This window comes from Condylostylus longicornis, unplaced genomic scaffold (assembly GCF_029603195.1).
Source record: "Condylostylus longicornis isolate FDR11 unplaced genomic scaffold, ASM2960319v2 ptg000072l, whole genome shotgun sequence".
NCBI classification, from domain to species: Eukaryota; Metazoa; Arthropoda; class Insecta; order Diptera; family Dolichopodidae; genus Condylostylus; species Condylostylus longicornis.
Genome location: NW_026578040.1, coordinates 2,697,815 through 2,721,796, shown reverse-complemented (window position 1 = coordinate 2,721,796; position 23,982 = coordinate 2,697,815). Strand labels below are relative to the sequence as shown.

Sequence of the window (23,982 nt, the reverse complement as noted above, 5' to 3'; positions counted from 1 at the left end):
TATGAAGCTACAATAACATTTTGTTAAGTTTCAGATCCATTATGTATATCCACGAAATTTCACTGTGTAAAAAGAAGAAAAAAAACAACATACAAAAATCATTATCATAGTTATGAAGAATTTAATAAATTTTATTTTAAATACTTAAATACTATATTGTGTAATTTGGTAATATTTATAATAATATATTTCATATAATATTAAATAATCACATATGTATGTATATTAAGTATGAATGCATAAATTCCGAATATTCTACCATTTCGAACTTTTCAGAAGTTGATACATTTTTTGTTATTATCTACATACATATGTACATATGTATTTCGTTTAATGTAAGGTATTATCGAAATCTTGCTTTTTTTTAATTCGCAAGAATTACATTCGCCAACTTGCCATTCTTTATAAACTTTATAAAGTTTATAAATGTTAAATAGTTTGTAACTTTATTTTACAATAGTTTACAAATTGATTTTATTTTAGTATTTTATGTAAAATTTATAATGCATTTCTCTTACGTATGTACATATTTGTTGACTCGGTTTCAACTTTGTATGGGCGGAATGATCTTGCTTGCATTTTAGTGCTTGCAAATAGCATTTTAAGTTTATTTATGTATGTATATTTTAAATTTAATTGCATTATATCAAGGTATCTATCTTATTTACATGACAATAATTCCCAGTTTCTTTTGAAAATAAAAGTTAAATTCTGTTTATAATGTATAGCCTTGCAAAACTGTATAGCTTATTAGTAGGCAGTTTAAAACTTTTAGTACACTTCAACTAATTCCCTGGAATAAGGTAAAATTAAAAACTGATAAAATACATATTATAATATGTGTGTATGCAAGTTGAAAAGCATTTGTTGTACGCTACCATGTGTTATTTATTGCGCTTTATTCTTACAAGAGAGCCATTGGAAAGAAGTAGGACATCGAACCACGTATGGTTCACTCTACACCGTGATGGTGAGACCTGTGCTGATGTACGGTGTTAGGTTCACCAATATGGGACTGGCGAGCGAGGTCCAGAGGATGGCATTAATGTGGATTGGGGGAGAGTTGCGATTAACTCTTACACAGGCCATTGAAATGCTTTGCCATCTTCTTCCAGTTGACATTCTGGGGAAGCAAATTGCAGCAGGATCACATTTGTTCGGCGGCCCTGTGAAGCACGCTGCCATACTGGAAACTGGCGGACATGTGGCGCATTAGGTTGACTATGTCTCTCCTATGCTTTCATTCGTGAGGAATTGTGAAACCATTGCTCCTATCAAAGCAAACCTTGGCGAGCGAAGGCAGTATCTGGGGCGGTTTGCCCACTTTTACACTTTTTAATCTAACTTTTTTTAAATAATTTTAAATGGAAAAAAAAATTAATTTGAAAAAGATACATACATATATTATGTACATATAAGTACTTTTGCTTTTATTTTTGCTAATACCTATATACATATATACATACATACATATTTCGTACGCCTTCCCGTTTTATTTAAAAAAACAGCTTATTTGAAACAAAATATTAAAATTAAATGTTGCTTCAACTGAAACAAAAATATTTTAAATATTTTAATATTTTAAACGTTATAAGGTTTAAAATATTTTTTTTATTTTTGTCAGAATGAGGTAAGAAGGTATAGAGTTTCCATAAGCTGAAAGAACATGATATACATATACATCTACGACGAGTGATGAAACTATAGTTGTTAAGACGCGTACATGATTTTTCTCATAGACGAGAAAAATGTATGTACATACTATATTTTTTTATATTAAATAAAATGAAATATAGGGGGCAACACTTCTGAATATACGAAAGTACGAATTGACAAAGCCCTTGGTATTTTAATATAATATTAGCGCGATAAAGCTTTTTTTATTTGAAATACATACATATATAAGAGTATATATTACTTTCATTCCAATCACTAATATTTGCAATTTAAAATATTAATGCTAGCTAAGCTATACTTAATATAAAAATGCATTTCCGTTTTAAAAGCTAATGCAATGCTTTCAGTTAATTTTGTTTCTTTTCAAAAGAAATGTAAGCCATCGTTTACATGTCAATCAAAGTTTGACAATCATAATTGCGATTTATGAAGAATGATGGGGATTTACCTTTACATCATGGCGATAAATCTTTGTTAATCTTTTTGTATGCACTTTAAATTCTATTAAAAAACTGCCACTCCACTATCAAATGACAAATAACAACAAAAACAAAAAAAAACATTAAAACCGCGGATCACAGCCCATTTTACTCAAAAGCTTACATATATTTATGCCATTTTTGATTTTATTCCTGTCGGAAATTCTTGACGAAAATAGAACCAATTTTTGTTTTTTCTATGATTGATTGATGATGTTTACTTAGCAAATTTCAATCAATCTCAATCATGGTTGCCAATCTTAGACTGACATGTAAACTCTGACTAAGAGGAGACGATATCGGAACTTTGGAAGTATCACAAATTTAGCGATAATTAAAATAATTTTTCAATATGACATATTAAATTATATGTAAATTATAATATGTAACAATAAATTCCAATTTTATATTATGTAATAAAAAATTAAAATAATAAATTTTATAACGTAATTCATTTTTTATTATTATTTTATCTAAATTTGGTCTCCTCTTTCCCTAAATTGAATTTTGAATTCATTGCATAGAAAGTTTCAATATTTTTACACAGTAAAATATAAATTGTTATTTCATATAGTATAAATCTTTTGATATTAATTTTAAAATTAATCTTACTTCTAGTAAAATTATAATCGATCATAATTGTTAGTAAAGGCTAGATTTCATTATTTTGATGTACATACGTACATAAAATAAAATTATATTGCTCTATAATATTCCATTTACTATATGTTTCCATAAAATTTTAGTTAATACATAATCTTTAATTTGAATGAAAAATTTTAGTACTAATTGCTTTTTTATTTAATTCAAATTTTAACTATTTTATTTTATTAAAATTTAATTTTATTTTAACTTACTTTTATTTCAATTTTAATTTTATATGCTGCAGAATATGTTAGATATATGTATTTATAGAAATACGTTACGAACAATAAGTTACATAAGTGTTTAAACCATTAAAGAAGGTACTCTTTTGTCTCTTATGTAGTTATAAATATAGATCTAAATTGCAATAATATTAATACTCAGTGTTCTATATTTTTACAAAATCAAAGTTATGATCGAAAACTTAAAAACGCACGAACATGCTTAGGTTATTTAAAATTAAATAGAAATACTTTTTGTTCTCTTGATTAATAACACAAAACAACTAAATTAATTAGTTCCATGAAATGGATCCATTTTATGGATTTAATTAATTATATGTTTCATCCAATAACTTAAAATACAATTTCTAGAAATTGCAAAACAAATAAGAATTTAATAAAATTCTATTTAAATAGGAAATATAGGGCGTCTAAAATGCAGATCTAACGCCAAACTCACTTATTCAGCAATACTATTTTAATTACGGAATAAGTTAGTTTGAGGTTGGATCTGCATTTTGGTAGACGTTCATAGATTGTTGATTTAGTTATAGATTATAGATTTATTTTTTTTAATATTTATATTTTGCTTTAAAAATTTCAATCAAAATTTCTTTATTACTTTAATTTATATTTAGTTATAACTGTTGTATGATATTAATTTATATTTAATTATAGTTGTTTTGTTATGATATTAAAAGTAACAATCAATTAAAATTATGGATTATTATTATTAATATATTTATTTTTATAAATTTGCCATATTTAATTATGAATAATAAAAGTGTTTAAAATATTCAATTGATTCCATTTTTTAATTAAATACCTAGTACTTTTTTAAATAAACGCGATAAGAGGATTGCGAAAACAAATATTAGGTGAATGCTAGATTAAACAAGAAAAAATGAGCATTGTTATACATTATGTCATTTTAAATGAAATTATATCATGAATTATAATTCTTTTTCAAATAATCACAAATGGTAATTTGTTTAACGTTCTTTGAACTTAATTCAAAATTTTAATTCAATTTACTAAGAATGTATAAATACATATTATGTACTTATTTACTTTTTCAACATCTTATAAATTATTTATTGTTCAATTAAATTATGATCGCTTTAAGCAAATTTATTTGAAATATTTTTATATGAGTTTAAGCAGCTATTTAAAAACGAACAAAGGTATTGCACGTACTGCTGTGGATATTTGATAAAAATTTTGACATGTTCGGCGTCTTCGAAACAAATTTTTGTTACGTCAACTCCACGTTCTTTTTGGCGAAAATCAGCGAAATGTTCAATATCCTACAAGAAAGGAAAAAACTGTTAGTATTTTCAATAGGTCATTATTGCATATATACTAAGTCAGTTTACATATTAATTTAAAATACAATAAAACCATACTAGGTATATTGGTTTAATAATATTTCTTACCGTATATGGTATGATTGGATCCGCTTTTGTGTACAAAAACAATTGAGGAAAATTTGTATACTCAGTTTTCAAATCGGAATAAGGCTTTGTTTGCGGGGCTCCTTCCACTTTTTTAAAAAGGCTTTTAAAGGCAAGATAGGTTTCCTAAAATATTTATTATTATCAACTATATCTTTATAATATGTATGTACTAAAAATTTACTTCAGTTATCCACATTACACTTAAAGTAATAGATATTGCCCATGCTATTATAGACCTTATAATTGGATTTCTTATTTTACCTCCATATATTGTGCACATAGCTCTATATAAGCTCATCTGTAAAATGGATGAATTAAGATTAAATTTTTTCCTTAAATTAATTGATATTGTTATATTTATCAAGGGAGAAATATACAATTCTTCTATCTCCTGGCGCTGAATCAAATATCATTCCTTTAATATTTATGGGTCGGTTGGTTTCCTTCATGGCTACTGATATGTGCTAAATTTAAATTAATCAATTCTTTATTTAATGTTATTTATACAATACAATTAAAATTGGTTATTAAACCCAAGTATTTACATAATGGTTACGAAATTTAAAATGTTATTTCTAAATACATATTATTCTGTTTTTAGTTAAAATGTTATACCTGGTATAAATAAGCACCACCATTTGAAAATACATGAACTATCATGGGATGTTTATCAAAGTTCATATCATAGATTAATTTAACAATTTTTTCACCTATAGGTATCATGGCAGATCGTTTCCAAAACATGCTTTCGACTGGGGCAGTATACCGTATAGTTATAAGACTAAAATATTTAATAAAATTTTTCATTAATTGCAAAATGATACAAATCATTGATTTAGTGTTTGTTTTTGACAAAGATTTCTGAAGCATGGGAATTTAGCAGACGGCTAAAAAATTGTTAACTTTGTTGTTGAATCATCGAGATATTTAAAATCAAAAAATAATAAAAATAATATCTTTTTTCAATAAACAAAATTTCATTTGGGTCTACAGAGCGGTTTTGAGTAATTAAACACTGAATTTTAAATTTAGTGTTTAATTACTCAAAATATGGTCTTTGGCGCTTGTCGGAAACAATCACTAACAGGGGAAATATGTACATATGTGTACATATTACACAAAATGTTATGTATTTTGTATACGAAATTTATAGTACTATGTGCAATAATGTATAAAATGTACTTAAATCAATCATAATAATAATGGCAAAAATCATGGCAAAAAGATTTCAAATTTAATTAAAGTCAGAAATTTAATTAGTAAGTTTAATTGTAAAATATAATTGATGTACTATTACTATTATATTGTACAGTATGTTCGCAATATTATTTAATGACGGTACGTACGTATTTTACAATAGGTATATGTACATACATAATATGTATATAACACATGTGATATTTAAAGTATACATAATTTATATTTTAAATCCAATTGTTATGAACCGAAGTGGTCTTACCGAAATACAACAAAAAATTTTTCGCTATTTTTTAATCGGTTTCTAAAATCTTATTTCGATTTTCCAAAATAAATTGCTTTTTCTATTTATTACGTTTAAAAACTTACTTGATATCCTATTGTTGTTGCCAACAAATATTTTATATTGGATTTCAATTATAAATTATTTATTCATTACATACGTTTATTTTACGCAGAAAGAATAATTGAGAGAATGAAAAAATCAATATCTACAATAATGCACATAATTATGGTGATATCTGGTAAAATATATCAAGTAATATATTTCTTTTGCTTTATTTTAATTGAATGTGATAATTTTAGTTGGAATATCTTACCCGCGATCTTCATATATTTTCGAATACTTCATTAAATATCTGTCTTGACAACCAGCCCACCCTAAAAGAAGTACTACGGGAACTACAAAAAGGCCAGTTAAAAATTTCCAAATAATGATATTAAATTATTGAATATGAAAAAAGTGTACCGTTTGAATCATTGTAAACAAATACTAGATCATCATTCTCATTCCGAAAATTTGGCAAAGGAAACTTTATATAGTATTCTAAAGAATCTTCACTTCCCTCAGAATTCATAACGGGTTTCGAAATTGTATTTTTGGTTGTAGTAGGTCTTCTTGAAGGCGATTGATCATCTCGGTTAGCGCTCGATGGTGATCTGGACAAATTAGATTGTCCCGAATACTGCTTTCTATTGACTAAGCTTTGGTTTTCACTATCAAATTGCAAAGGATTTACTTCATGTGAATTAGTAATCATTTTTTTGTTATTTTTGTATTTTATAGTGTCTCAATTTTCACTCTAAACAAATCAATTTTCAAGTATGCTATATCTTAAAATAATATTACATAAATTTATATATATTAACACTTATAATTTGACCTTGACGGCAAGGTGCAATAAAAAATTTTTTTTTAAGATTATAATCTCATATTCAAAATTAAACTAAGAACACCTTTCTAATAATTAGTGTATGTATATTCAATATTTGCGTTCTCCTCAATTTTTAATTTTTCAAGGATTTTCATATAGAATATATTATTCTAATAGAAATTATAGCTCTGCAATATCCTTTCGTAACCGGTACAAGAGAAAGACTCATAGCAGTTATTTCGTTCTTTTTTTTATGAGACATAAAAAAAGAACGTATGTATGTACATAAAATAATATAACAGGAAAAAAATTATAGTTTTGACAGCCGGTACATATTCTTATATATTTTAGTTAAAAAATAAGGCATGCGCATTAGTGAAATCAAACAAGAGATTTAAAATCAGATGATAGAATTGAACATTAACGGTATTTAACGGAAATACTAGCAATGGCAGCCTTCATTTATTAATGCAATGCAAACCGCTGCTGACTAATTATTAGTGTTACCATACCATATAAAACCTAAATATACATAACTGTACAATTGCAATAATGCGATACTAATACACGATCGCGTTTTAGTTTTAATTACTGGATTAGGTATCTATACAATACTATTATACAATTTCGACGTGATTGTTTTTTATTTTATGTAAGTAGAAAATAAGTTATACATAAAACCATTTTTAGTTTTTTTTTCTCTTACTTGTAACATGCATATGTATATAAACTTAATATGCACATACATTTCAGAAAATTGTGTTCTAAAGAGGGTACTTTCAAATTCTTCACTATTTATAATAAATAATTTCTCTAAAATATACAATACTCATGTACTCAGCTTATTTATGTTTTAAAAATTTGGATTGTCCGTTTTTTACTGCAATCAGTTTCAATTTAGGCAACAGAAGTTTTGTTTATTAAAAAATTTCTCTTGTTTTTTACTTTTGATACTGGGTTTTGGCAAAACTTACTATTTTCCTCATAAATGATGGCTTGCAAAGTTACAATTTCGACAACTTAAAATTATTACTTTTAAAAATTTTTATACGAAACTGTTTTTCTTAAATACCCATGGTTGACACTCGTCTATCTCGCTATTTTACTCGGAAACTGAGAAGAAAGTGAGTAGCTATCATATACTTGTATAATGTGATTTTCGAGTGAGGAGAAATATTCCCATTGCGTGTCTTTTTTTTTAAACTGTTTTTCACTTTGTTTTTGTCGATAATTTGAGAAAAAATGCAAAAATCCAATTAAAGAAATGAGTAATCTTATTGGGAAATTGAAAAATCCATTAGAAAATATTGAGAATTCTGATTTGAAAGGGAATAAAAACTGAGTAAAAAAGCGAGATACATGATCAGGCTGTTAAATTTTAAAATGATAATAAGGTTTTGACACCTTAAGAAGGCATAAGTTATATTTTAGAAAACTAAACATATATATGTACATATACATATATTGAAAAAAATTTTTTGTTAATTAAGGAATGAAAACAAATAAAAATGTGTGGAGTGAAAATTAAAATGTTTCCTAAACCCCCTTTATTCTTAATTTATATTGTTCACTCTTTCGCTTAATAAGAGTGCTATGTTATTTATTTAAAACTTATTAAATTTTTTTTATTAAAACAAGCCAAATTTGATTTCATTTTTAATTTATTAAAAATAAACTTACTAAATTTAGAGCAAGAAATTACAAAATTATTTGCATTTTATCAAACTTTCTTTACTTTCAGTATTAGTATCGTATGCATAATAAATATTTTTATTTTCACATAATTTTTTGTTTATAAAGTTTAATATCTTTTCTGTAATTTTATCAGTTGAGATTTTAGCTATTGTTGCCTGTAAACTATTATATTATATAAAAAATTACGCTACATAGCTGTATTCGTCACCAGAATTTGGTGTTCTTTCAATATACTGCTTATCTATTAACGATTCAATACATTTTTTAATCATTGAGATGCTTGGTGTGAAACTAACTTTAGATTGTGATAATATCTAAAAACAGAAATTTGAAATTTTAATTAATTCATAATTAAATTAATTTTACCTCTTGAATTAAAGCATTGTGACGTAAAATTTTGCGTGATTTCATGATACGAACAATAGCAGCTTGAAGGTATAATTTTCGGTCTTCGTCAACAGCAATCATTGTATGTTCAACCTAGAAGAATTTATAAATAAATAATATGTGGAATATGAAAATAAAAATTACCTCTTGTGGTGTTTCCCTTTGTAAAGCGGCAGTAATTTTAAATTTAGTGCGTTTATTTGAATAATCCAAGTTTAGTTTTATTTGAGTTTCTCCTTCCAAATTTTCTGATTCAGCGATTAACAATTTTGATTCGATTAAAGATTGCATGTGTTTTTGAAACGTATCATTGTTTAATTGTAAAGTTTCTTGAATTTCTTTACATGTTAAAGAATCACATGTTTCAAAAAGCAATAACATTGCCATTTGGTAGGTTTGCATTGTAACAATATATATTTTTTTTAAGTATCCAAGTTTTAATTCACCTTGACATAAGTGATGTAACCAGGTTAATTTTCTTCCACTAAATGATGTATGATAAAAATTTTCAAACTGAAATAATATCGATATTATTTTATTAACATGAAATAACTTAAGAATAAAGAATAAGGCGTTTCTTTACATAGGAAATTCCTTTATATTAAGAAAATAATTTTCAATATTTTATAGCAAATTGACGAAAAGTACTACTAAAACATTTTATGTTATATATTTTTATTTAAATTAATTTTTTTATTAAAAAAAATTTTATATTTTTATTTTAAAATATTTTAAATAATATTTTTTATTAAAACATATTTTTATTTGCAGTTTTTTTTTCCTTTTTTTATTATAATAAGTTACATAGTATACTATATGTTTTTGCAATGTTCTTTTAAAAATAGCTTTGTTATCAAAAATTATGACTCTTAAAGATTATGAATGTCGGAATCTGTAGGTAAAAATCAAAGGCTTCTGCTAAATACTTTTTCACAATTTTATGCTATTTTCTTAATATATATAAGGGAACTTTTGAAAAACTCAATTATTATAGTTTTTTTGAAATTTTTACCATTCTTATAGCTTTTTCAAATTCTTGTGGTACAGCAAAAGATATTACAACCTGAGTGGGACCTAAGGGCCAAGCACCTGCTTGAAGAACTTTAATAGACAGATTTATTCCTGTAAAGTGAATTTATAGCATATTATCTCAATTTTTAATCTAATATTTGTTTAGATACCTAAATCAGTATTTTCATTCTTTAAATAATTGTTAAATTTATTATTCAAATCGACTGATAATGAAATATCTGTAAACATTCGATGAAGTTTGTTCTGAAATATTTTTGGATATAAATTTTTTTTTAATTTTATTAATATTTTTGTCTTACCGTAAATTCATACCCGCATGCTTGCTAAAAAAAACCTTAAATTTATTAATATCACAAAAATGCTGAATTAATACCTTAAGTCGATTAATCATAGCTTCTTCTGCGTCCATGCTTTGTGACTGTTCATGAATTAGTCTAAAAAATAATATAAAATATGTTTTTGCTAATATTAGGTTGTATGTAATTCACTTACCTTTTAGCCAACATTCTACTATAAAATTTTTGGTAAACATCTTTATCTTCAATATATTTAAATATTGTTATACTATTAGTCAATTTTGAATCGATTTCTGTTTCCGTTGTTTTTGATTTTTTCAATAGAGTGTCACAGTATTTTGCTACTAGTTCAGCTGAACGACATGGCTGTTTATCATTTATACGTTTATTAATTACACTAGCACACGCTTTATCTAGAGCACTCAAAAACAGTGAGTCGTTTTCGAATACATCAGCTATCAGTTCCTGGTATTTTTGATGGACTTTGAGCATATTTTCGACAAATTGAATATGTATATTTTCGCCTTTTAATGTGGAAATAGTTTCTATTCCTTCATTTTTAATATGATCCAAAAATGTTTGTGTTAATAAACCTTTTAAACGATCTGGAATTGGTTTCAAAATAATGTACATATTGCGCAAATCCTTGCGTTTCTCTTGTGAAACCATCTCTTTACATTCTGAATATAAGAAATCTAAATGATCATTGATAAATCTCTCTTCACACTCTTTTTGCAATTTAGTGATTGAACTAAAATATATAATTTGTAAGATTGATTACATCAAATATTTTTCAAACCTGGTATGTAGAAATTTATGTGCGCGCTTGTTCTCATCTTCTAAAATGTTGATTACTTCCTCCATGTATTGGGAAACCGTGCAACGTTGGAGTAATTTTGATGCTTCCGTTTTGTAATGTTCTCCACTGGCTTGTAGCATTGGAGTTTCAAATAGTTCTTGATATAATTTCAAATTTCCCTTCTTTTTGTAATTCTGCACTTCAACAAAGCTTTCAATTACTTCATGAATTACTTCCACATTTGTGGATTTATCATGTTTTTCACTCCGGTCTTTTTTTATTCCTTCTAAAATCTGTTTAACTAGTTCTTCACCTAATGATAAAATCATATACACCCGCCAAATATCTAGACCTAAAAATGGATATGTAGCGTAATATTATTGACATATGTTTTCGTTACCTAATTCTTCAATTTCCATTAGTTCTTGCGTGTCGGGTGACAAATTGCCATATACAACATCGGCATCAGATATTTTTTGTTTTTTAATGTGCTGTTGGTTTAAATATAAATATAATTTATTCAAATATCCAATTCCTTTACTATATTGTGACCAAGCATTATAATATCTTTGTAACAAATCTTTTCCGTTTTGGTCAGTCATATCGTTTCCATTAGGTGGTGCAACTTGCGTCGCCAACATATTTTGTACGTGATTTTCAAGAAATTGTTTAGTTTCCATATATAATCTATCAGCTAGCGGATCTGGGTGAGCGACGCACAACGAATATATATCACTGTTCAAAAGATTAATTGAAATAATTGTATGTTTATTAAACAGTTGCATTATTTTACCTGAAACGTATACTCCAAACATCCCTTTGAACGTTTCCCATAGTTATTACAGCTTTCACAGTTTCCTTTAGATCCTGCCACACTTCCTCAAAGTTTACAGCTTTAGGCTTTAATGACATTCTTCCCTTTAAATTAAAAAATTAAACACAGGGTAATCAACTTTATGTCGTGACTGCACTATTCCTGTTATAAAATATTTTTTTATATTAAAGCTTCTTACGTTTTATAAATGTCTATTTTTGGATACACATACTTTTTTTTGTTTTCGTTTATTACTACATGACTTGAATATTTTAAAAAAGCAATCCTTAAATTACATATGAATTTTTTTTTTGATTTTGATAGTAAGCATAAACTTATAAATTTTTTTTCGTGAAAGTAAATCACCAGTTCAAGGATATCATCTCAAACATATATTAATTACTAAGAAAAAATTATTAAGCACTTACACTTACCTTTATTCGCTAAAAAGTTCAACTCTTTTAAAAAAATTTTAAAATTTTTGTTATAAATGTAAATATTTGTTTTGAAAAAATAAAAATAATAATGGAAATCTTTAATTTTTCAGCGTTCCAAACTCCCAAATATAAGATGTCAAAAATGACATTAACACCAATGTTACAGATTGTCATTTAATTTGACAAAAAGATATGCACATATCAATGATGGATTAGAATCACTTACATATGTATTATTGCCTATCACACCTGCATTTCCTAACGAAATGGTATTATATCAAGTTCGCTTTTGCTGTAAATATATATTAGGTACATTTTCAAAACAGTGCTTCAAAATTGCTTTATTTTCTAATCACGTGTAGATTAAGATTGTTGTTGTTTTTTCAGTATATGAATATTTGATAGTCATATTTTGAAGTGCTTTCCTTCTTGAATAAACCATGCTTCAAATCCAAAAGATTTGAGTGCATTACAAATTGCGTTTGTAAGTGAGTTGAAACGTATGTCAACTAGATATGAAAAATTCTTCGTGGAAACAGGTAGTATTGACGTATGTTTTCTTGCACGTTTTAGGTTTAATTTTTTTTTTTCACTTTATCGTCATTTTTAGTTGTATAAAATTATAACTTTTTTATGATTGGCTGTTGAAGCGTCAAATTAATTAATTATTAATAAGGTTACCGAAAATATCTCTGAAATAAAGAGTTGACATGTGTTGTAATTTTTGACATGGTCATTTATTTCATAAAAAATTAGTATATAACTAAGAGCCATTGTTTTATTAAAATAAAACAAAAATTTAATGCAGCTCTAATAATTTGAAGAGTTTATATTAGTTTTCGAAGTTTTTGAAGAATAAGTTTTGTATTGCGAAAGTGTTTTCTTTTCACTAAAAATTATTCAATCTAATAATTTTAAAATACTAATGTATATTAATATTTCAGAATAAAAAATTGAAATTTTAATTGTATGCTATATAGATTGCCTGAGTTTTTGATACATCGATTATTTTGAAATTGTTTTCCGTCTGCAACACGGCTGATTTTTTCTAATGTCAAGGTCTATAATAAATTAAATTCTACAATAAACTCGCAAAACTGTCAATGTCAAAAAGGTTTTCTCGAAAACAGGGTTGATACATTTAGCTTTCAAAAATTGGTTGTCAAAAGTGGTAATTTTTGAAACGAGTGTACTAGTCCAAGAATATTTTTACTTTCCGATAGGATTTTTATACAAAATATAACAATTAAATGTTTGTAATTTACTGTAAGATCATTATTATTTTTTATTTACATAACATATACATTATGAATATACATACATACATTATTATTTTATATGTGGAAATTAGTCGGAGATAATTTAATTTTGGAAACAACTTAAGACTTATTGTTTTAAAAGTAAAAACAGCAAATTTTCGTTCAACATCATTCAACATTAATCAATTGCATACCTTATTATGAAAACAAAAATAAAGTAGTGAACGACAACGGCGAACGATTTCTGTTGTTAATACAAAACAACAGCGGAATGTCTGAAAGATATGGAAATGTCTGAAAGATGAAAAAACCTATATGGAAAAAGATAATGTCAAAAAACTGTAGGCGTTTAACTCGTCGCGGTAATTTCGCTTGATTCTGGGCAGTCCAATTTAAATATTTGAAAGTTATATAAATGAAAGATGATGTCAAAAAACTGTCGGCGTTTAACTCGCGGCGGTAATTTCGCTTGATTCTGTGCAGTCCAATTTAAATATTTGAAAGTTATATGAATTTTAACTTTTCGTTGCTTAAAATCGGTCTTGTTCTGCTTTCGATTTAAACCAGAGAGAAAAAGATTGCACCAGTCAGTCTAAAATATTTAAACTGCTTTCACTGAAATGGTAGAAATTTGTTGAAGGTTCTTAGCCTTACAACTATCGATGGGAATGGTCTGGCAACTATTTATAACTTGACTAGCAGTTAAATAGCATTCCTCATCATGAGGCACCCAAAAAATACTTGGAAAATTGAAATCATTGAATAATTGTAATTCATTAACTGAATGAAGGAATGTAACAATTTATTATGAAAATATTTTTATAAATCAAATGAACAGCAACAATTTTCAAAATTGAAAATTGATTCAGATTCACTTGTTCCATATTGAACTTAGTCTTAACTGAAATTAAAACTGCGTCACCCCTTCTCATGGTATAACGAATACCGGGTATGCTAATTGAAAAAGTTTTGTCGCCTTTTTTTACATACATTACGTCATTTGTTTCCATTTGGTTTGATGTTTCTTTCCTATAAAAGAATATTTTGAAAGTTAAAGTGTGAGAAAAGTGAAATGTAAAGTGAAGTATAAAAGATAAATTAAATTATGTCAAAAAATAAACATAAATTGATTGAAGAAAGAATATTTTTAAACTTTTTCTTTAATTTATATAAATGCATATGCAAATATTATTGCTGCCTTAGTAAAAAGTGAGATACATATACTTACATATATGTAAGTACATACATACATACATACTTTGGGCATATTGCTCAAAAAATTTTTTTGGTATTACAAAAAACAAATTTTTATTAAAGCAAAAAGAAAATATTTAAAATACAATTCTTGAAACAATGCCTCCAATTTGCAAAGTACAATATTGTAAAAGCAAATATAAAAATAGTGAAACAAATAATGTGCAGTTCCATAGGTTTCCAAAAAACCCAGAATTACGAAAAATATGGATAAAGGCATGTTGTAATAAAGAATTGAAATTTGCGGAAAATGCTTCAATATGCGCACTTCATTTTCGTAAAGAAGATTATTCTTTAAAAAGTAATCTTTTAAATGTACCTTTGCATAAAAGAAGGTTGAAAGAAACAGCAATTCCAACATTACATTTACCAAATCAAAAGAAACCTTCAGGACGAGATATCAGATCTATTAGGAGATCAAGAAAGCAAGAAGTAAATGACTTGTTAAAAGCGTCAATATCGAGTGAATCTAGGTACATATAAATTTTTTGTTAAGGCTACGTACTAAGTACTTTGCTTTCAATGCTTGTTAATGAAATTACCACATGTATGAGCATTTTGCGTGTATTTAAATTTTGTTTTTATATTTTTAGCCCTATTCAAGAAATGATTGATTCTGTAGAAGAATTTAATGGTATTTCTGGATCTTGTAATATTGAAATTCAAACAGAGTAAGTTTATTAAAACTGAAACTACATACCAAAAAATAATAATATCTAAAATGCTTAAAAATTTTAGAACAAACTTAGAATGTGCTCTACAAACGCAAGTATCCATTTTGCAAAAACAATGCGAACATTTAAAAAAAGCAAATAAGCAGTTGATGGAAGAAAATAGGAAAATGGCCATAGAAAATGACAACTTAGAAAAATCATTAAAACATATTTTTACTAAGGGGCAAATAGCAAAATTAAAAAAATCTAATAAAAAAATAAATAGGAATATAGAAGATCCACTGCAATAAGTTAAAGTATTATTTTTTTATGGTGTAATTTATTTTAAGAATAAAAGAATTTAATAATCAAAGTTTCAAAATATAAAGTGTAATACACAAAAAAAAAAAAATGCAAAAAATTTGTACAAAAACATAAATTTCTTACAATTTTTTCATTTATTTGAGATATTGTTGAGGTATTTTGGAAACAGATATCGTCACAAAAAGCTTTGTCATTACAATGAGTATATCTAGTTGTCCTTGTACCATGCGATAGCTGTTCCATTCGCAGAATGCCCCGAAAAATCGTATGTGCCTTTTCTATACGCACCATAATTGCTCCCGAATGATTCAAGGGAAATTTAAGGCAGTAAGTATCCTTTGTGGTCACTCACTCAACTTCTCGAAAGTTTTGAAAAACATACCTGTTATATATACATATACCTATGTATATGTTTTAAAACTTGGAGATCACATTGCAATCTATCTTGTCGGATCAAAATTTTAATATTTGCTTTATTTTTCCCATCGACACAATCATTTTTGGTGGTGTAAATAAGATAAAAATAACCTAAAAATCCTATGATCTCTCAGATATGACAACACATTATATATCATCACTCTTCATTACCACTTTTAACTTAAGTCCAAACACAGGTGGGACTAAAGTATTAATAAAACTAGGTGAATCCATTTAGAAGGATTAAGAGAATTTTTCATGGAACTCGTAAATAGAGGCGCTGGTTCGTTTCAGAGGGAAGAATCTTCAATCCATCTAGTAGTAGAAAATACAGTGGAACCTGTAACAATAAACGAAATGAGAACCTCAATGAAAAAGTTGAAAAATGACAAATTTGCAGGGGAATATTCTATTACAGCTGAATTAAATAAATATGGAGAAGTTAGCTTGTTGCGGGAGATTGTTGCTGTTTTGGTTGGGAAGGAAATGTTTCACACTTAGTTAAATTTTTGACAAATTCCATGACATTGGATTTGCATTGCCTGGTCATCAATTTTCAGCAAGCCTGAAAATATGTTGAAAATTGAAAATATATTGTTAAGACAGGGTATACGAAGGAAATTGGTATTCTGAAATTCTAACTGAATTGGTAGCTGATTTTAAACTATATCATCAAAGAAATTGACCCCGTAGGCACCATATTAAATAAATCGGTATGAATTTATGCTTACGCTGACGAAGTTCTAATCTTGGCCAAAAATGTAAGTGATTCAAAACAAATATTTGTGGACAAGGAAAGTTTATGAAGAAACATAGGTCTGAACATTAACCAATTCACCACACAGTAGCAACAATATTACAATAGGTGACTACAGTTTTAAGTCAGTTGAAAATTTCACTTACCTAACTGTAAAATTTGATAAATATAAAGACACAGAAGTCGCAAAAAAAAAAAGAATTATGGCAGCAAACCGTCTACGCAAATATAAAGCGGCACAAATCAAGCCTCTTTTAGAGAAATGTGAAGTTGAAATTTACAAAACTTTAAAAAAGACCCGTACTGAAATTTGGTTGCGAAGCTTGGAATTTAAAAACGAATAAAGCCAATCAACTAGCAATCCTTGAGAGAAAAATTTTAAGAAAAACATACGGGTCAGTACAGGAAAATGATGGAAGATATCGTATAAGATTTAATCGCGAACTTGATCAACTAATCCAGAGCTGTAACATAAGAATAATTGTCAATGCCCAAAGAATAAGATGGCTATCGTATCGTATAAGATTTAATCGCGAACTTGATCAACTAATCCAGAGCTGTAACGTAAGAATAATTGTCAATGCCCAAAGAATAAGATGGCTAAGTCATGCCAGATGAGGCAGTCGTGGAAAAGATCTTCAAAGATAAGCAGAAGAAATCGTGGGCTCCCGAAAAAAAATGGTTAAGCTCCGTGGAGGAAGATTTATTAAAAATGGGAGTGGCTCAATATACTCGCTCGCTCACAACAGATCCGATTGGCATCGTACTGCAGAGGATGCATTGGCCCACCCCGGGCTGCAAAGCAAAGAAACATTCTTTATAAAATTCTTTTAAAAAGGATTTATATACATATGTACATATTATGTTCATATTACGTTATTTTTTTATTGCATTCATAAGTTTACATATGTACATACATACATATGTACATGAGTTTGCTTAATTTATTTTTAATTAAATTTTTCTGAACAGCGTTCTTTGATAGAAGTATCTATAAAGTATTTGATACTATTAGATATCGAATGACTGTTTAAATGTCAGACTTAAATTATCTGATGTAAGTCAGAGTTTCACCTTGAGTAAAAATCTGCTGATTTCTGTTCTTTTTTTTCTAAACGACTTCGTTGGTAAGCGATGTTGCGAAATTAATAATTGTTTGAATAGAGTTTTCTTAAGGTGTTTACTATTAATAGTGTTTAAAAAATTTTTTCTTAACAAACTTTCAAAATGTAAAATAAAATTATATGGTTCAAAGGAGTTTTTCCAAAACCTCTTTCACAAAGTTCTGCTATTAATAATAGTTTTTGATAATTGCTGTAGTTCAATCTTGGTCGAACTAACCCAAAAATAGTAATTTAATGCCGTTCATTTAAGTACCTAGTTTAGTTTAATTTATAAAAAGGAATAACCTCTGTTACATTTGTGATCAGTAATGTGTTATACAAAATTTTTAAAATTTAGTGAATCTAATGAAACCAATTTTCCTTGTTGATATAGTATTATTTTTTCACTGGATTTCAGTTTAATTGAATTCCAATAACTTATCAGAGGCGAATATAAGAAAGCCAGGAGGCACAGCACGCCATTAAGAGATAAAGACTCTTCTCTGAGAAAAAGCCTAGGGGTCTAGCGTTTTTCTCGCTTGTCATTGAATAACAAGAAAAAACATTTCTCGAGCATACGTAGGAGTAATTTGTAAACCAGCTCATTAATAACTAGAGGCCCTCGTGATTGATTCATATGGCATATTCTTGAAATGTTTATATCATGTCTATAAAATCAACCAGAGTAACTGTTTTTTACTTCAGCAGCAGAACCGTATTAGTATGGATTAACATGCCTGAAAGGTATTATGATACACAAACAGAGGTTTTAAACCCTGGAAAGTTTCGCTAATGAATTAGTATACATATCTTCTCTATGATAGTATTATTTGAAAATTATATATTTGAAAACGTAAAGCAAAATTCAAGGCAACTGAAACTAATTATTATACCAAATAATATTTTTAGCTTTAAAAAAATGAGGTTATAAGGACATATACGTAAATAATTAGGCTACATTATGAAATCGGACATGAATATTAATCAATGTGCGCCACATTGCCTATAACATGTATGTATGTATATATTATAGGTACGGTACATTACATGTTAGTACATTATATGTTATAGGTAAATTAACTTTCTGTTATAAGGTTCAAGATAAAGTTAAGTCAAGAGTCATTCTTGATAGAGAAATTAAGGCAATAAGTACTTTAAAAATAAAATTCTTATTGAGTTTTGGATAAAGTTTAGAAATGCGATAAATACATTTTTAATTTAAAATTTTAATTTGATTTAAAATATGAATAGGTTCGAAAGACTTTTTGTAGAAGAAGGCACAGTACAAGCATCTGAACATAGAATAAGACCAAACATAAATTATGAACGTGATTGTAATACGTTAGAAAATTTTCCTTTATCACGTGTTACAATTAAGCATATCATGCTGTAGGCAACATTCATGGTCTACATAAATCAACGTATCTAGAACAACACATAAAGTTGTTGATGAGATATTGAACTCCATGTCTTATGAAACTACATGCTTCCGCTGGTTGAACTCCATCCGACTCAAAAAGCTGAAGTCCAGTAACCACTGCGGTGTTAAAAATAATTTCTAAGATAGCTTCATCTACCTCATCCAACAAAACTGTTTTCGCTCCGCCTGTGTCTTTTTTTTCGAATTATATCTTTTCGCCTATAAATTATTATAAAAATATGTATTATTTTAAGATAACAATGAAAAATTTCAAATATTATTACTAAAGTTAGTCTTTTACAAAGACTAATAAGATGGTCTCGAGCATAGTACCAATCTTTGTCCGGTTTAGCCTTTTCTACTTTACTGGTGGCGTTGTTTTAGAATGATCCAAATAATATGTCCCCAAAATATTTTGCACTTGTATATTCTTTACAAATAAATATAAGACTGATTTTAGGTAAGTACTTACTTTACTTTTTTAATTATTTGCAAAACGGCATTTTTTTTTCCTTTTATTTGAATTTTTTCGTTTTATTTTTTTTTAAGACAAAATTAATTTTAAATTATGATATTTTTATGACAACTGAATTCAATAAGAAGTAAAACTGTAATGATAAGTTGTTATCAAATTATGAAAATTAAGCTACGTTCGGTAAGCTTGCAATTTTTTGGTGCAACACTTATCATTTTTACTTATCAAAAAATGATAAATTGCAAAGTTGCTTAGTGGGTGGAATTTGTAAAATTTCGGTGCAACACTTACAAACCTATCTTATTCACAAAAAACTTATCTTTATAAATTGATAAATGATAAGTATTTGGTGCAATAGGGCCCTGGTACTATCTGTGATATATAAAACTATACTTTGGAAAAGAGGATTACTAGCGTTACTTTTTGGCTTTTATGGATGTGTCTAGAAAGCTCATATTGTCGAAAACCAATACGGAACAGTAATTTGGCAATAAAACGGTTTCATATTACGTTTAATTTGAATGGTACCGACAACCTTGCGCTTGCTTTACGGAATTTACATATTTCATTTGGTTTCGACGCAATAATCAAAAAATTTCACGGCTCTTAAAGCTTTTGATGATCTACAAGTTGAAGCGAAGGGGATACAATAAAATGTTATTCGCTTTTCAATGTACAATTTTAATATATTTTACTTTGCTAAAAAATAACCAATTGATTTATTCTTATAATTTTCATATATATTGTAATAAATACATATTTTTTTATATATGTTATATTATACACATACATAAATATTATAACTCTAACTTCCACTTTTGGAATTACAAATGTAATTAATATAATTTTTTTTATTAATTCTTTGAAACTAATAAGTTTTTTTATTTTTTATAAGTTTTGATTCTTGAGTTAGTCTCGTGTATTCTTGTTGCATTATATTTTGACAATCGTCTACTAAAACATTTATATTATCCTTGTCATATCCTTTTGATTCAATTTCTGGTAAAATATGAATAATAGCATGACCTTTTTTGAATATTTTTTTGGAACTATTTAAAAAGTAATAATGTGAAATTACAACTGGTTGTATAGGGCATTGATTTTGTGTAGCAATATGGAAGGATCCTTTCTTAAATGGTAATAACTTATCTTTATTTGAATTACGAGTACCTTCTGGAAAAAGCAACAATTTGCAGTTTCTTTCATGAATTGCTTTTGATTGCTTATTAAGTGATTTTATGGAGTCACTGCTTTTAGAGCGATTGATAAACAGAGTTCCCCATAGCCATGCTCCAATACCAAAAAATGGGATGTATAGTATTTCACGTTTTGATACAACAGTTGCTCGTCCAATCACAGGCCATAAATATGCTAAAACTAAAAACAAAAACAGAGTTTAAAATATTTATAATTTTTAATAGGTTTGTATATTTGTATGAATAAAAACAATATATTATGTAGTTAATATTAATCTTGCTATATTAATTTGTGTATAATTATTAAGATATTATATACGCACCTATGAGATCTAAGGCGCTTTGATGATTCATTAATACTATACTACCATGTTCTTTACGAACGTTTTCAAGACCGCGAACTTCCATTGTTATACCTATAGCTTGACCAAGCATTCTACAACCCCAAGCAGGAACTCTGATATATACATATGTATGTGTAAATAAAAAATGCATTTTCAAAAAGGAAATTTCAAATATTTAAATGCAAGAGAATATTTCGTTTTTACTTACAATGCATTACGGTAATCCTTTGGTCGAAATATCATAAATGGCAACCATATTAAAACTAATATTCCGGAACCGAAGAAGAAAGCTGTCATTTTCAGCTGATATGGTGCTTTTGATGAAAAACTAAAAACTAAGGCAACAAAACACGCCAATCCAATCATTTCACATAAACAAACCATTGTGCTGTAACGATAGAAAATTAGAAAAAGTTATAAAAGTAACAAGAAAGATTCGACATATTATTAGATAGATACATATTATTAGATAGATATATACATTAGATATTTATAGTTATATGGAAAATATATAATTTTAAAATAACTTAAATCTAATTTCTAAAATATTTTCGATTTTTCGATTTTTTCCTAGTTTTAATTTTTGTATCTTGTACGTATAGAGCAATGAAAGTAAAAAATAACGTTAATTTGTAAATGCATACTAAATATACATAAACATTATCGTATTTTGATTTAAAGATTAATTAATCTTCTTCTTCTGCTGCATATCCACTGCTGGATGTAAGCGTGTACCTTTGATGAGTTAGCGAATGCTGGCAACAATATTAGCGTACTCCTCACGATTTGATGCTATATGAACTAAATTTCCAATTGTTCTTATATTTGTCCAGTTTCTAATATTTCGTAACCAGGACATTTGCTTTCTTCCCACTCCTCGTTTGCCTTCAATTCTTCCTTGGATAATTAATTGCAGAAGTTCGTATTTCTGGCCCCTAATTACATGACCAAAATATGCGGCTTTTTGTTTTTTGATTGTCAGCAGTAGTTCTCTTTGTTTCCTTAGTCTGTTCAATACTTCAAAATTTGAGACTCTTTCTGTCCACGATATTTTTAGCATGCGCCTGTATACCCACATTTCAAATGCTTCAATTTTGTTCATGCTTGATACTTTCAGAGTCCATGTTTCAGCACCGTACATGAGAACTGACCATATGTAGCATCTTATAAAACGCAATCTCAGTTCGATGTTAATACTTCGATTGGTCAATACTTTTTGATAATTCAAAAAGGCGCCCCTCGCTATTTCTATACGACGTTTTATTTCTTTTTCAGAATCCCAGCCTTCGTGTAACATCGATCCGAGATATATGAAGTTGTTTACACGTTCTATGGGTTCATTGTCGATGTAGATGGAAGCGTTCGTATATGGTATGTTGTGTTTAGTTACAATCATGTATTTGGTTTTTTTGTTGTTCATGTTTAAACCAAATTTTTTGCTGTGATGATTTACCTTGTTCATTAGGTGTTGTAAATCTTCGATACTGTCTGCAATTATAGTGGTATCGTCGGCGTATCGAATATTGTTAATAAATGTGCCGTTGACTTTTATTCCTCTATTTTCTTCAGCTATTGATTCTTGAAATATTTTTTCTGAATAGATATTAAATAGCAGTGGTGATAGAATGCATCCTTGGCGAACACCCCTGTGAATGTGAAGATCCGTTGTGGTTATATCTCCATATTTTACTTTTGCAGTTTGTTGCCAATATATATTTCTAATGCACTGTATATCTTTGCCATCTAAACCCATGTTTTCGAGAATCTCTATTAGTTTGTTGTGCTGAACTCTATCGAAAGCCTTTTCATAGTCGATAAACCCTAGAAATACATCTTTTTGTACATCTTTGCAATTCTGGACGAGTACCTGGATCGCAAATAGAGCCTCACGTGTGCCTAATGCTGATTTAAATCCAAATTGGGATCGTCCCATTGCTTCTTCGCATTTCCTGTATAGTCGATTATGGATAATTCTGAGAAAGACCTTCAAAGTATGACTCATAAGACTAATAAGTCTGTGATCTTTACATTTACGAGCATTATTTTTCTTCGGTAGAGCAATAAAAGTAGATTTGAGCCAGTCTTCTGGAAAAATTGCGGTGTTGTAAATGTTGTTGAATATTTTCTCCAATATTTTGATGTTGTTGTCATTAATTAGCTTCAATAGTTCGGCGGGTACTTCATCTGGACCTACAGCTTTATTATTTTTAGATGAGTTGATGGCTTGACGTATTTCATCCTTAGTAATAGGTGGGCCCGAAAGTTGAATTGATGAGTTATTTTCTACGACTTCCGCTCGACTAGCATCAGAAAACAGCTCTTGAATATATTCCTCCCAGGTTTTTCTTCTTTCATCTGGCGTGATCATGATACGTCCCTCATCATTTACTAGTACAGCTACTTGTTTTTTCTTATAGATCCCCGCTGTTTCTTTTAGTTTTTTGTGCATGTTGAACGCATCATTTTGGTGCTGCAATCTTTCTATTTCTC

The 23,982-nt window shown here is 27.7% G+C and overlaps 4 protein-coding genes across 6 annotated transcripts in view; 1 reads left to right on the top strand and 3 right to left on the bottom strand.

Moving 5' to 3' along the window:
- Positions 1–120: 120 nt before the first annotated feature.
- Positions 121–7,068, bottom strand: LOC129612447 (transmembrane protein 53-A). Its single transcript, XM_055526040.1, has 7 exons — positions 6,425–7,068; positions 6,276–6,357; positions 5,095–5,260; positions 4,857–4,943; positions 4,661–4,777; positions 4,459–4,602; positions 121–4,329 (listed from the first exon to the last, which is right to left on the bottom strand). The coding sequence occupies exons 1-7, from the start codon at positions 6,714–6,716 to the stop codon at positions 4,144–4,146; spliced, it is 1,074 nt and encodes a 357-aa protein (XP_055382015.1). The 5' UTR covers positions 6,717–7,068; the 3' UTR covers positions 121–4,143.
- A 1,417-nt stretch (positions 7,069–8,485) lies between these two features.
- Positions 8,486–12,422, bottom strand: LOC129612422 (cullin-2). Of its 2 annotated transcripts, none has more exons than XM_055526008.1 (12): positions 12,288–12,422; positions 11,833–12,015; positions 11,440–11,774; positions 11,040–11,391; positions 10,437–10,991; positions 10,318–10,378; positions 10,244–10,267; positions 10,094–10,187; positions 9,925–10,034; positions 9,057–9,425; positions 8,892–9,005; positions 8,486–8,839 (listed from the first exon to the last, which is right to left on the bottom strand). In XM_055526008.1, exons 2-12 carry the CDS (start codon positions 11,949–11,951, stop codon positions 8,708–8,710), a joined length of 2,265 nt encoding a protein of 754 aa, XP_055381983.1. In that variant the 5' UTR covers positions 11,952–12,015; positions 12,288–12,422; the 3' UTR covers positions 8,486–8,707. The 2 variants fall into 2 exon arrangements, with proteins under 2 accessions (XP_055381983.1, XP_055381981.1); XM_055526006.1 differs by having other exon boundaries at positions 11,833–11,957.
- A 2,180-nt stretch (positions 12,423–14,602) lies between these two features.
- Positions 14,603–15,857, top strand: LOC129612473 (THAP domain-containing protein 2-like). 2 transcript variants are annotated; one of them, XM_055526081.1, is made up of 4 exons: positions 14,603–14,783; positions 14,867–15,276; positions 15,397–15,474; positions 15,542–15,857. In XM_055526081.1, exons 2-4 carry the CDS (start codon positions 14,903–14,905, stop codon positions 15,765–15,767), a joined length of 678 nt encoding a protein of 225 aa, XP_055382056.1. In that variant the 5' UTR covers positions 14,603–14,783; positions 14,867–14,902; the 3' UTR covers positions 15,768–15,857. The 2 variants fall into 2 exon arrangements, with proteins under 2 accessions (XP_055382056.1, XP_055382055.1); XM_055526080.1 differs by having other exon boundaries at positions 14,603–15,276.
- A 4,773-nt stretch (positions 15,858–20,630) lies between these two features.
- LOC129612439 (putative 1-acyl-sn-glycerol-3-phosphate acyltransferase acl-2) overlaps positions 20,631–23,982 on the bottom strand; it is a 30,432-nt gene continuing 27,080 nt past the window's right edge. Inside the window, exons 2-4 of the mRNA XM_055526028.1 lie at positions 21,701–21,880; positions 21,472–21,605; positions 20,631–21,329 (exon numbers count right to left, since the gene is read on the bottom strand). Coding sequence (XP_055382003.1) covers positions 20,821–21,329; positions 21,472–21,605; positions 21,701–21,876 — 819 coding nt within the window. The 5' untranslated portion in view covers positions 21,877–21,880 and the 3' untranslated portion in view covers positions 20,631–20,820. The remainder of the gene's footprint in view (positions 21,330–21,471; positions 21,606–21,700; positions 21,881–23,982) is intronic.

Excerpts from the sequence above, each read along its gene's own strand:
- LOC129612447 (XM_055526040.1), bottom strand. The coding sequence starts at position 6,716 with ATGATTACTAATTCACATGAAGTAAATCCTTTGCAATTTGATAGTGAA. Across the intron at positions 6,358-6,424 it reads TGTTTACAATGATTCAAACG|TTCCCGTAGTACTTCTTTTA; the intron begins GTACACTTTTTT and ends GCCTTTTTGTAG. Across the intron at positions 4,603-4,660 it reads GTGTAATGTGGATAACTGAA|GAAACCTATCTTGCCTTTAA; the intron begins GTAAATTTTTAG and ends TAAATATTTTAG.
- LOC129612422 (XM_055526008.1), bottom strand. The coding sequence starts at position 11,951 with ATGTCATTAAAGCCTAAAGCTGTAAACTTTGAGGAAGTGTGGCAGGAT. Across the intron at positions 10,992-11,039 it reads CATAAATTTCTACATACCAG|TTCAATCACTAAATTGCAAA; the intron begins GTTTGAAAAATA and ends TATATATTTTAG. Across the intron at positions 9,426-9,924 it reads TTGAAAAAGCTATAAGAATG|TTTGAAAATTTTTATCATAC; the intron begins GTAAAAATTTCA and ends ATATTATTTCAG.
- LOC129612473 (XM_055526081.1), top strand. The coding sequence starts at position 14,903 with ATGCCTCCAATTTGCAAAGTACAATATTGTAAAAGCAAATATAAAAAT. Across the intron at positions 15,277-15,396 it reads TCAATATCGAGTGAATCTAG|CCCTATTCAAGAAATGATTG; the intron begins GTACATATAAAT and ends TTATATTTTTAG. Across the intron at positions 15,475-15,541 it reads AATATTGAAATTCAAACAGA|AACAAACTTAGAATGTGCTC; the intron begins GTAAGTTTATTA and ends TAAAAATTTTAG.